The sequence below is a fragment of the Delphinus delphis genome, chromosome 4, assembly GCF_949987515.2.
Source record: "Delphinus delphis chromosome 4, mDelDel1.2, whole genome shotgun sequence".
NCBI classification, from domain to species: domain Eukaryota; kingdom Metazoa; phylum Chordata; class Mammalia; order Artiodactyla; family Delphinidae; genus Delphinus; species Delphinus delphis.
In genome coordinates this window covers 104,511,683-104,524,456 of record NC_082686.1, presented here as the reverse complement: position 1 = coordinate 104,524,456, position 12,774 = coordinate 104,511,683, and the positions used below count along the sequence as shown (strand labels likewise).

At 42.0% G+C, this 12,774-nt stretch overlaps 1 protein-coding gene across 5 annotated transcripts in view; it reads left to right on the top strand.

Annotated features, from left to right (window-relative positions):
* Positions 1 to 12,774, top strand: part of SCHIP1 (schwannomin interacting protein 1) — a 575,521-nt gene that overhangs the window by 554,116 nt on the left and 8,631 nt on the right. For all 5 annotated transcript variants that reach the window (XM_060011209.1, XM_060011210.1, XM_060011211.1 and 2 more), the window contains one exon: positions 12,086 to 12,203. In XM_060011209.1, coding sequence (XP_059867192.1) covers positions 12,086 to 12,203 — 118 coding nt within the window. The remainder of the gene's footprint in view (positions 1 to 12,085; positions 12,204 to 12,774) is intronic.

Genomic DNA, 12,774 nt, shown 5'->3' with positions numbered 1-12,774 from the left:
CTAAGAAATGTTAGATTTACTCATGTTCTTAGAAAAATTAAATATTCCTTTTCTCTTATGACTAGTATAATACTTTGCTATAAAATATTTTTTCATTGACCAATAATCTTGAATCAGCATTATATTTCGGATTTTGAGTTTATATAGCTTAGTGTTATTAAAGGAATGGAAACTGGCTTGGCTGCTGTGAAAACACAGGACAGAGTGGTCATTAGTGACAGACATCTAGGAAGTCTTTCATTTTTCAAACATTACAAGCTGATTTGACATCATGGAGAAAACTTTTTCTGCCATCTCCATTCTCCTTTTCTCAGAGTAACACAAAATGAACCTGACCCCCCGACTTCTCTTCTTCCCTTACCCCAAGATAGATTTTATTTACATGCACATAAATATAAATACAACATAATACAGTCTATTCACAAAGTATGCAATGTAATATTGTAACCTGGAAAAGGCTATATACCCTTCTCTCCATGCGTTGTGAGGATTATGAAAAACAGAAATGCCCCAGAGAGCTTTTGAGACGCTCGTTTGAATAATGATTACTGTTTACTTATCTCAGCCATTCCAACATCCCCAGATCAAAACTCATTTCTTTCTTGTTCTTATAGGTTTATTGGCGAATGGCTGAGATAAGACCAGTAATAGTTACCCACCACCTCCTCTTGTGTTTGGGCTGCGTGGAGGGGAGGGGGCGGGGAGGCACCATAGCCCAGGGAGTTGTCTCGATAGGACAGATAGCAGTGATCTAGAGAGGCTTTAAAGAAATTGGATTCATAGGAGCTTCGAATGTGAGGAACTGAGAATCTGAATATATAATCTGCCACAGATCACAGGTCAAACCAGCCTCATTTTGCCAGGAAAGTAAATCATCCTTTTGTCTCTGATAGTAATAATTTTTGCATAATTTCCTGGAAGAAGTAAGCACAGTGGTCATATATACCCAGCATGAGTGAGAAGAGGTTGTCCTGTTTCAGCACAATGAAATTTGCTTTCCTGAAGTAATAGGTACATACTACAACAACCTATTTGTAACATGCAACATACCTTTTGAACTTCATATTAATCTCATACATGTGTACTATTAATTTGCTTAGAAAATCCTTCATATGAGTAATTCCACAGTACCTGTCATTGCAAATGGTAGTTTGCAAATTCTCTTTTATACTCTTTGAAAATTCATCAGGTAATCTACAGAAAACCTATCATTTTTATGCCCTCCTCCAAGAATTATCTGCAGTATTCTAAAACATTACACAATTTTTAAAGGGAAGCAAAATTTGAAGTGGATCTTTTGAAGAGTAATAAGATTAAAATGGCAAAACAAATTTAATCATGTAAGCAATTCTTCTCTTTTACAAACCTGAAAGAAAAGCAAATTGGCATTTGTGAAATTTTCTTTGTCTAATAAATAGCCTCACTTTACAATAATGCCAATGACCCCAGTTTAATTAGGTGCAATTAATTTTGTGCAAGCGAAATTTGACATCTTGCTAGAGGCATATCCAGCTGTACTCTGTCTTATGAACTTTATTATTATCGCCAGTGAGAATTCAGTTGTCAGAGCTGCTGCAAAAGAGTGGGAGACAGGGAGAAAAAGGCCACAGGGGCTGCATTTTATATTTAAAAATGGCTCCAGTGGACAACCAAATGTTTAATTAAGAGAACTTCTAGAAATGATTTTTCATTGGTGCATCATCTTTGACAAGTTATCATGACTTTATTACTGAAATTTGCACTCCCTTTAGACAGTGGTCCCTCACATGTGTCTGGACACACACAGCTCATATGAAGACCAGCTCCTTCGAGAGTTTACGTAAGCACTCACTGCTATGAGAAAACAGCCTCACTGACTGCATGTGAGCTCTGTCATCTGGAGTTTTAACACAATCCTTTTGTTCAGTATTTTTGTAAAATTTTCTGTTCCCCTCAGATTATTCTCATTCAGATTATCACATGCATTAAAAACCCATGGAAGATATTTCAGAAAACCACTGCCAATTAAATGGTGACACATGCCTCCTTAACACTTAGAATTTTTTTTTGTTTTTTGTTTTGGTGATGTGCCTTGCGGCATGCGGGAATCTTAGTTCCCCAACCAGGAATCAAACTTGCTCCCCCTGCTCTCATACTTTTACATGTACCTGTCCAGTTTTCCCAGCACCACTTATTGAAGAGGCTGTCCTTTCTCCACTGTACATTCCTGCCTCCTTTATCAAAGATAAGGTGACCATATGTGTGTGGGTTTATCTCTGGGCTTTCTATCCTGTTCCATTGATCTATCTTTCTGTTTTTGTGCCAGTACCATACTGTCTTGATTACTGTAGCTTTGTAGTAGAGTCTGAAGTCAGGGAGCCTGATTCCTCCAGCTCCGTTTTTCGTTCTCAAGATTGCTTTGGCTATTCGGGGTCTGCAGTGGAAGCGTGGAGCCCTAACCACTGGACCACCAGGGAATTCCAGAATTTTTGTTTTAGCTATTGAAAAGTCCTTTCAGGTTTATTTGGGTATGTATTTTTATCACATGTGTCTTTTGTGCATAAAAAAAATAAGAAAAAGTGAAATTGGTTAAGGTAGTCCTACACCCTTTTCACATTCACAATTCAATTCTCCATTTAACCACTTTCCCTTAGAGTTGTCCATCTTTGCTTTTCCCCCCAGTGTCACCCTTTGTGCCATCAGGAGGTGCTGTGCCTCACCTTCCAAGCCACTGTCCCCCATTCTGCAGGTTTCGATGCTGGCACTTTTTTATTATCAGAAGGCATGAACGGTCAACTACCAGAGCCCACCTCTTCTTCAGTGGTCCTTATATGGTTTGTTGGCTGACAGAGTTACAGCCCAGTAGAGCAGTCATGCCACCAGCTGCACGGGTGGCTGAGATCGTGAGACATACCCCGACGTTGAAGATGGCCAAAGATGAATAACCGTGCGTCATAGAATTAATGCAATTCAGTAAATCTACTGCATTCTTTTTAATGACTGAATAGAATCAAACGACCACAAATTAAGTCATGAAACAGAAGGTCTTTGAGATGAAGCTTACTATGGGACCAAGCCTAAATGGCAGCCCCAACATTATTTTAAACATAAACATAAGAAGTGGTGAAAGCAGTGATTCAGTGTTCAAGACAGTAAAAGAATTTCCAATTAAGATTTTCACCAAATCTAACCATAGACCTCAAAAACATCCACAGGCACTGACTCTTCAACTGCCGTATCTTTACCCCAGCCTCACAGAGGTAAACACCGGTCTGGGAGGGGATGAGCCTAACTTCAGCTCCAGCAGCTGAAACTCATCAGCAGGTCCGGCAGATACAAGTTTAAACTCTGTCTGGGCTGAGCAGAGTAAATAGGCAGGCTGGCTTTAAAAATACAAAGAGTGAAATGTATATCCTTTACTTGAGAGTCTATCATCTATGCAGATCCAGAAAGGAGAATGGGATTGAGACTGGGTTGGGGAGGGATGGCAACAGTTGAGTCAAAGAGTCCATCCACAGAAATGTTCACTTATAAGAACATTTGTTTCTTACTGCCCTCCCCCCTGCTGGGGGCAGGATCTCCTACCCCCAGCACCCTGCCAAAAACAAAAGCCCAGGCTGACTCATACGTGAGTCATGGTCCCTGCATAGACACCATCTGAGTCAGACACGCAGCCATCCTCTTCCAGCTGTCAAATATTTAATCCTACTCACCTTTCTCCAACACACAGTGCTAATCAACTCACCCATTTTCTCTCCTTTTCCTTTTTTAAATTCCTGCTAAAGGCCACACATAGCAGCTCAGAGGCACTCAAAAGAGAAAAATTTGAAGTCAACTGAATTTCTTCCACGAAAAAATATCTAGGTATATTTCCTGCCACTTTTTCTGTACAGAGAGCTCCACATTTTTGTTTACAAACTTGGAATCATAGTATACTTGTTGTTTTAGAGCTTGGTTTTTGTTTCTGTTTTTGACTTAATACATCAGGAATATTTGCCCATATTCATAACTGTGCCATTATATATATTTTTACTAGCTGCATAATGGCCTGTCATATATTTCACCATAATATACTTTTTTTTGTAGTTCTATCAATCTTTTTTTAAATTGGGGTATAGTTGTTTTACAATGTTGTGTTAGTTTCTACTGTACAGCGAAGTGAATCAGCCATATGTATCATATATCCCCTCTTTTTTTTGTTTGTTTGTTTGTTTGTTTTTGCTGTATGCGGGCCTCTCACTGTTGTGGCCTCTCCCGTTGCGGAGCACAGGCTCTGGACGCTTACGCTCAGCGGCCATGGCTCACGGGCCCAGCCGCTCCGCGGCATGTGGGATCTTCCCGGACCCGGGCACGAACCCACGTCCCCTGCATCGGCAGGCGGACTCTCAACTACTGCGCCACCAGGGAAGCCCTATCCCCTCTGTTTTGGATTTCCTTCCCATTTAGGTCACCACAGAGCAGTAAGCAGAGTTCCCTGTGCTATACAGCAGGTTCTCATTAGTTATCTGTGTTATACATATCAGTGTATATTTGTCAATCCATAATATACTTAATCTCTTATTGTTAGACACTGAAGTTGTTTCCAATTTTTTGTTTTGCTTTTTTTTTTCATCTTCTCTTTTATTCTTCCATTCATGAATTTATTCTAGCCTTCTTATAGTGCCCTGGCTTCTCACCACACTCTCCTAGAATAAAATGCCAGCTTTGTGACCCTGTATAATTTAACCTCTGAGCCTTAGTTTTCTCATATGCAAAATGGAGATCATAATACTTGTTTTAGGTGTATCTGAGGATTAGAGGTAATATATACGAAGTGCCTACAATATAGTAGGTGCTCAAAAGTGGTCATTCTTTTTATTTCAGAAAGTAGATTGCTGAGAAATCATTTGGCTTTAATTAAGGGAAAGGAGACCACATTTGGCACCTAGGAGAGATGGCTGTTTCATTCCATTATTATTGCAGTATCAGAAGAGTACCCTTTCTGGTCTTCAATTCGTGCAGAAAATATTTCTGGTGAAAATGCATTTTTTAACATTAAGATCCTATAATTCCAAATTGAATTACATAGAAGTGGTCATTATTGAAGGAACTAGACACTGATGTGGAATTAGAATCAGCAGCTGTCTGAGGAATGCAAGTATTTATAGCTCCCTAGAGAATCGGGTTAGGCCACAGGGGCTGCTGCTTCACCATAGCAAAGCTGGTGAACGCTAGTCCACTTCTCCATCCGTTCCTTAAGTAGTGAGAAGATTCTGTGGCCACGTGGAGTCGGATGCCCACCAGCCCTCACGCAAACACATACAGATGGAAGGGCCAGAGCTAATGAGCCTTAGAAAAGGGAGCAGAGAAAAAGTATGCGCAGGATCGGGAGAAGAAAACCCAGAGAGGGCCATTCACACTCCAGCCGCCTTCGGAGCTACCTTCCGTGGCTTCGCTGAGGAAGCCAAAAGCCTGAGTCCTGTAAGATGTGGGGTGAGGACAGGACATGAAGAGACATGGTGCCCCCCTTTCCCCCAGCCCTATCTCTAGCACAGAGTTTGAAACTGCCCTTAACTGCTCTGGGCACATAACAGCGGGAGAGCCGGCTTTCCATCCCTCTTCTGCATTTGCTTCCCCCATCCCGCAGACCACTTTTCTACTGCAGTTAGTTCCCCGCTCATTCACTCTTCTTGGTTAACACCTTACTTACTAATTAATGTCCAGGTAAGTGAAAGTGTTTCCTTGCTCATCTATAAGATAGGGAGTGTCTAGTAAGTATTTTTTTGAGTTCCCTTCCAATGCTCTATAGAGTCCACATTTCTATTTGTATATTGTGATTTAATGATCCAAGCATTTGGTACCTGTTAGAAGACCTGATTTCTGTCCCTGGATCAACTACTACTATGCATCCACTTAATATAGGGGCCGTGAACTGTAACATGCCTTCAGGGGCCAGCAAGAAACATAAAGGAATGAAGTAGCTCAGATAAAAGGCAATAGGTGGGGCTGTAGTGAACTAGAAAGTGTGTGCTCTGGCCAAAGGGGAGGCATCAGCTCAGCACTGGCCAGTCGGTGCCGTGGGGTTTGCAGAGATGTTATTGCCTGATCATCAAATGAACAAACAAATGAACAGTTAAACATCCCCTTTCTTTCTAATATAGTTGTAAAAATCATTTATAATACTTCTGTGTGTATGATTATATATGTTAGACCAGCAGTGTTTGCACCTATGTGAATATCACTCTTTTTTAAAAAGTCAGCTCAGCCATAAAAAGGAATGAAATTTTGCCATTTGCAGCAACATGGATGGACTTGGAGGACATTATGCTACGTGAAATAAGTCAGACAGAGAAAGACAAATACTGTATGATATCACTTATATGTGGAATCTTAAAAAATACAGCAAACTAGTGAATATAACAAAAAAGAAGCAGACTCACAGATATAGAGAACAAACTAGTGGTTACCACCTTTGGCACCTAGGAGAGATGGCTGTGGGGAAACGGAAGCAGGAGGGGCAACATAGGGGTAGTGGAGTAAGAGTTACAAACTATTAGGTATAAAATAAGCTACAAGGATATATTGTACAACACAGGGAATAGAGCCAATATTTTATAATAACTGTAAATGGAGTATAATCTTTAAAAATTGAGAATTACCGTATTGTACACCTGTAACTTATACAACATTGTACAGCAACTATACTTCAATTTTTAAATTTTTTAAATTTTTAAAAAGTCAAATTATCATCCCATGCATTGCACACTCTTTAGCAAAAGAAAGTTAACACAATCCCACTGAAGTAAAATAAGAAATAGCAGTATATTTTCACAATAACAAATATTGAGAAGTAGAAACTTTGCCTTTCCTTTTTTTTTTTTTCAATAGTAATTCTGTAGCTTTCATGGTAAATGTCAATACAAAACAGTCAGTAGGGAAAAGAAGAGTAAGGAGCAAGGTTTGGGAAATGGGAAAGGTATTTCACAATTTATTAAGGAATAGCAGCACCTCATTTTAACCCATCTCAGCACATTCTGTAGACACACCATCACACACGCAGTACATCTAGAACGTACCCAAACCTCAACTGCTTCCACGTTCTTTCTTCACGACAAATCCTTAGAAAAATGAAATGTGTTTACAGCTACCCTTGGGTAATTACAATGCACATTTTATATTCCGTCCCCTTTGAAATTCTCATGAAACAGGAAAAGATAATGGGTGATAATATTCATTATGTAGAAAGCCTTTGAATAATGCATCGGAGATTCATTAAAATAAATAGAAATAATATATTTTAACAGCCCAGCCACAAACTAGTTGGGAATACTGAGTAATGAATGGCATGGCAGGGCCAGAGGCTCTCACAGCCACACTGGTTTTGGACAGAAGATGAGCAATGCATGTTTGAAATCCATAGGCATTTCAGAGTTTCCTCTCTGTTTCTTAAGGAAACCATACGATTGCCTTGAAATTATAAGCAACTACAGGAGGCATTATGTGCTTAAAATTATATTGCCATCACAGGCAAGACCTAATATATCCAAACCAAAGGTTAAGTGCAGTGCAGTATGGGGCAAAGGCCACTGGATTCAAACACCAGAGGCCCAGCCTATAGTCTCTTGCTTCGTGATCTTGTACCATTTATCTGTTGCCATGGTGGTGATGTGTAATAAAAACCCACCCACATCGGTGGCATCCGATGATAAGCACTGATTTCCGCTGCTGATCAGAGCTGGCTTCCCACGGGGCTTACTCGTGTGTCTATGATCGATTGGCTACGGGTTGGCGAGGTACCGCTACGGCTTGCTCTTGGCTGAGCTCCGTCAGGCGCCTGGGGCTTCAGTTGGGACAACGGCCGATTGAGTTCTGTGCTACGAAGTCCCTCCTCTGCCAGCAGGCTGAGCTGGACTTGTTCTGCGGGCAGCGGCACGGTTCCTTGGGGCAGCGGGGAGTGGGGGGGTGGGCGGATGGAGGCGCTCGGAACCGGAATACTGTCACTTCCTCTGCATTCTGTTGGCCAAGGCAAGTCAGGAGGCCAGCCCAGGGGTCCGGAAATAGACTCCACCTCTTGACGGAGAACCCGCAGACTTGTTATAGGGGGACCAGATAGAGAGACGGGAAGAATTGGGACCATTTTTATAATCAAGCTGTCACAGATCTGGGGCAAGTTATCTGACTTCTTTGAGTAACCGCTGCCTTGCCTGGAATCCACAGGTGGTTGTAGAGCCCAAGGAGAGAATGAAGTGAACACACTTTTAAACTCAAATTCACTGTAACCGTTCAAGTGAAATTAACTAAGGCGTGATGCAGGGGATAGAACCAAAGAATCTTCAGCATTCCTCTGTGGACGCTGGCGGTCTAAGCTAGTGCTGGGAGATTCCTGTTTTTAAAATCAGAAAACACCAAATGGTTCTGGGATTCGGAGCTGGCCGTCAGACCAGGCCACTCCCAGTCACTGCAACCCAAGGCCAAGGACAAAGGCCAGATTCCCAATGCTGCTGCCCCACTAGAGGTCACAGCAAACTTTAAGACCATCCCATCACTTCTCCCACGGAGTAAACTGGTCTTGTCCCTGTATTTTGAAAAAGGTATTGTCTTTATACCAAACCATGTCACCAGGTAGCTAGGTCTTTGAGATATCCTCTTAGTAGTTAAGATCTTGCCATCTCCATCATTCTCTCAATTCCGAGCATATCTTCATAATATCCCTGCTGACAGTAGTTGGAGGTCAGCACATGTGTTTTCTAAGTAAGTTTTCCTCACTGTAAATGCCAAGTGGACACTGGTGCTGAACAGCCTATCAACTAAATGCTTTCCCGATCCTGGCCAACAGGAACTGTCACTCAGAAAGCCACGTTCGCTCACACTGAGATGTCCAGGAAGCACACTTAGTCTCTATCTCTTCACGTTTCTGAGCCTTCTCCATCCATGACAGCCCCCTCCCCATACCCTCGGCTCCCTGTCAGTAACTCTGGGCTGCAGTGTGGTTTTTCATGGCATAAGGAGAAGAGGTTTCCGGGGTGACCAGGACGCAGACCTTCCAGTAATCAAATCCACAGGCAAGGCAGACATCAAGCAGCCTTTTGCTCATAGCCCTCTGCCGAACGCCATTCCAAACATCAAGTGACCCTGAATTGGATACCTTAAATTATATCACTAATTAGCAAGAAGAGGTTAGTGTTTTGTTTTCACCTCAGACAGTGCTTGAGAGCTCCAAGCAAATTAGCCCCCGGCTGCTGGGATTTCGCCAGACTGCATAGCCTGGTTATAGGCGAGACACCGCAGTGTGAGGGACCGGGGCTCCGAGTGGCTGGAGGGAGAGCCTCAGAACAGCCATGCCTCCTCGGGATGGGAAGGGGCCAGGAACAGGGGTTATCGTTCCTGGACCCAGTGGCACAGAGGCCCTCAGCACTGGCCGCTGCTTGGGAGCTGTGGTCGAGTTTCCCCAAGGCCGCCTTCATCTTAAACCCTCTTAAAGGCTAAAGGCAAACAAATCCTTCTTGAAACCTGAGTCCGTTTTAAGATGTCTGTACGAAAATCCCCGCTGAACTATTAGCTGTAATATCATATAATTTCCTTTTCCTGAGAGTAACCCTCTTGGTGATTACCGCTATAAGGAATTATAAGGCTCACCCTGTAAGAAGCTCTGCTCAGTTTCCCACGGCGATAATGTGTTACTAAGGCGATTTTCTGAATTTCTACCTGAGGTGTTTTTTCATTTCACTCCGACTACTAAATCCTTCCCTTTTCTTTTTTCTTGGCCTTTCCTGAGAGAAACACTGCATGGGATAGTTGATTTAGGTCTGAGTTGATCCTTAGCACAAAGGTCAATTTGGGGGCAGAACAACAGAATTTACGATCAGACTTTCTTCATAATGAAAATATGTATCTTTAGGTGCTTTAAACCTTATTTTGCAGTGGTATCATGTGTTATTTTATATTTTTATAATCTGTGTATATAGTGTCTTCTTTTCAAGACTTTAGTTATTCAATAAATAGGAAATACTACATAATCCTTGATTCGAATTAGGTTTAATTTAAAATGTCTTTTTTATTTTAAAATATGACTTTAAAATGTCTGTTTTTAATTTGCACTTTTTTAATTTCCACTGTTGTCCGATCCATGTATCTTGAGTTTTATTGTTAAAAATGGGTTGATTTGGGTTTTTTTTACCAACTACAGACAATAAATTTTAAAACTTAATTTATATGGGATCAAAGGGTAACCTGAACATATTATATTTCTCCAGGAAAAAAAATATATATATATTCTAATGATAGAAAGTTAAAAGGAGACAAATTCCAGCTCAATAAATATTCAAGCTGCCTAACAGTGAAAGTCAGCTCGGGACGCCCCCAGTGAGTCAGTTGTGCATCAGGAATTGCTGTGACCAGGCCAGGTATTCAAGTAGGTGACTGCAGGGGTCCCTTTACAAAGTCACATCACCTTTAAAATTCTGTGGGTGTTTTTGTCTAGGCTTTCAGGAAGTAGAGAAAGGAGGATAATGAACAGGTACAGAGCACCTGCCCTGTGCCCATCTCTGAGCTCTTTTCATCCTTTCTACAAACCACTGAATTATTCACCCTATTTTACAGATGAGGAAACTGAGGTTCATAAAGTAATGTGCCTTGGGAAAGAAGTAAGGATTCAGACCTAAGTCCTACTGATTCCAAGCACCCTGAGCTGATCACGGCAGAACCTGTCGCTTTCTGCGGCCCGCCCTAGGCCTGGGTCTGCTTGCCTGCACCGGAGGGTAGTGGGGGAATGGAACTGGATCTACAGAGGGAAAGGCTGCGTTTCTCTCCTGGGGAAAATAAGTTGGGACTTTCAGTCATTAGAGAAGTTAACAATAGGTGGCGGTACATACCCATAACAATGATGGTGCCTGTGTTAAATCAGTACATTTTCTTTTTCTGAGTTCTGTATTGTTTTCAATCAAAGTGCTTTAAATGAGTCATTTGAGCAATTTATGCAGAGCATCCATTTGAATAATAAAAAAAAAAGCAAATGGGAATGTCAGCTATCAGACGAGTTGCTCTTTGCATTTCTCACTGGGACAATAATGACGCCAGAGCAGATTTGGTGTCCCCTGTCCTAAACCTGGCTTACAGGAGCCTCCTTATGACCCCTTGCTGCTTAGGAGTTTTCCTTCTGCCTTTTCTTTCTCTAAACCTACAGACTGGGGCTACTAGGGATGCTAAGAAAGTGCTTCTTGAAAAACACTTTGTTGTCAAACAACAATGAAATGTGTTCGACTTCAGATGAAGGTTAGGACACAGAGTTGGATCCACAGCCTGGTTGCGTGTATAGCAGATACACAGCCGGCTGGCCCTTTGTGACCACATTTCCGGCAACATCTCTCTGGAGCTTCCCAGATTCAGCACAAGCATAATGAGCTCCCAAGACATCTCTGCCTCTGAGGCTCTGTACGCAAGGCAGTCTGTAGAGCCTTGGGCTCCAACATTCTGCTTTTCTGACTAAGCTGGACGTTTCCTTAAGTTTCTCGAGGGTGAACCTCTGGTGTGTTTTTTTCTTAATGACATAAATGGGCTCCCTTGGTTGGCTTTTGACAACCGCCTCAAATAAAATTTTCCTTCAGACGACCTTATTTGGGAATAAAAAGGAGTCTTTCTTCGGCGAGCTCTGGCCCCGGGATGCTGTATCTAATGAGCATAACTGGATTGTCCCCGTGGGGCAGGACACTGGCTGACACCAAGCAGCCTTATTTGGCTGAGGACCCATTCCTCTTCATCGACAAAAAATGTAAACTCAGTGTCTCAACGCGTTCTTATTGTGTACCAACTATGTGCTTGATGTTGTGCTGGGTGCTACCGTGTGGCCTGAAATTACTTTTCTCCCAGCGTGGATTTGTGTGTGGAAAAAAAAACGAATACAGTATGAGTTAAAAGTTATCATCTTATCATTTATCAGCTTATCAAGTTATCTTTCTTATCTTCTAGTAAAAGTTATCATTTATGAGTTGGGAGTAATAATTTGCTCACCCATTGCTCCCTGTGAAGAACACATTAAACTACTTTCTTTAGCAAAATCAGGCAGTTCTTTCGGTTGCTACCAGATGACAAACAGCTGAATGGAATTCGTGTCCTGTTTCCTTCTGCCCAGCCTGCAGAGTGGGATGAACCTGCAGATATGCTTTGTCAACGACAGCGGCAGCGATAAGGACAGCGATGCCGATGACAGCAAGACCGAAACGAGCTTGGACACCCCCTTGTCTCCCATGGTGAGTCCCGAAGCGGCCACTGAGGCTCAGAGTGTGCTCTCCTGGTCGTTTAGCTTCTTTTCTGTTGTTAGTCAGAAACAAACATGTCAGAGGTTAAAAAAGCGGTGTCTCCTGACATTTCTTGACATGGCATGCTCCTAAAATGTGACAGTGATTGAAAAAGCAAAACTGTGATCCAAGAAGGATACGTAAGCTCTGTTAAAGTTAGAGACGACTTTCATACTAAATCGTAAGAGAAATCACATAGGCCCTAAAAATTATAAAAGAAAATACACTATATACCAATCCTTCCCCACTGGGCTTAGAAATATGAGTGCAGACTAACAATGGGACACATTTTAAAAGGCAGGGGATGGGGTCCAGGCAGGGGTGGGAATGGTAGCACATAGCTGTTGCTCAGAGAAGCCAGCAAGGTAATGTGGGTTAAACATTGGTTACTATTCCTTGCACACGTATTACAAAAGATGGCTTGATGATCCTGGGTGCTTGTTGCTGGATTTCTTTCTTCTCTGGGAGGTCTATCGCCTTTCTTACCGAAGACTAACTAATAGGAAACCGTGTTGGTTGTTGA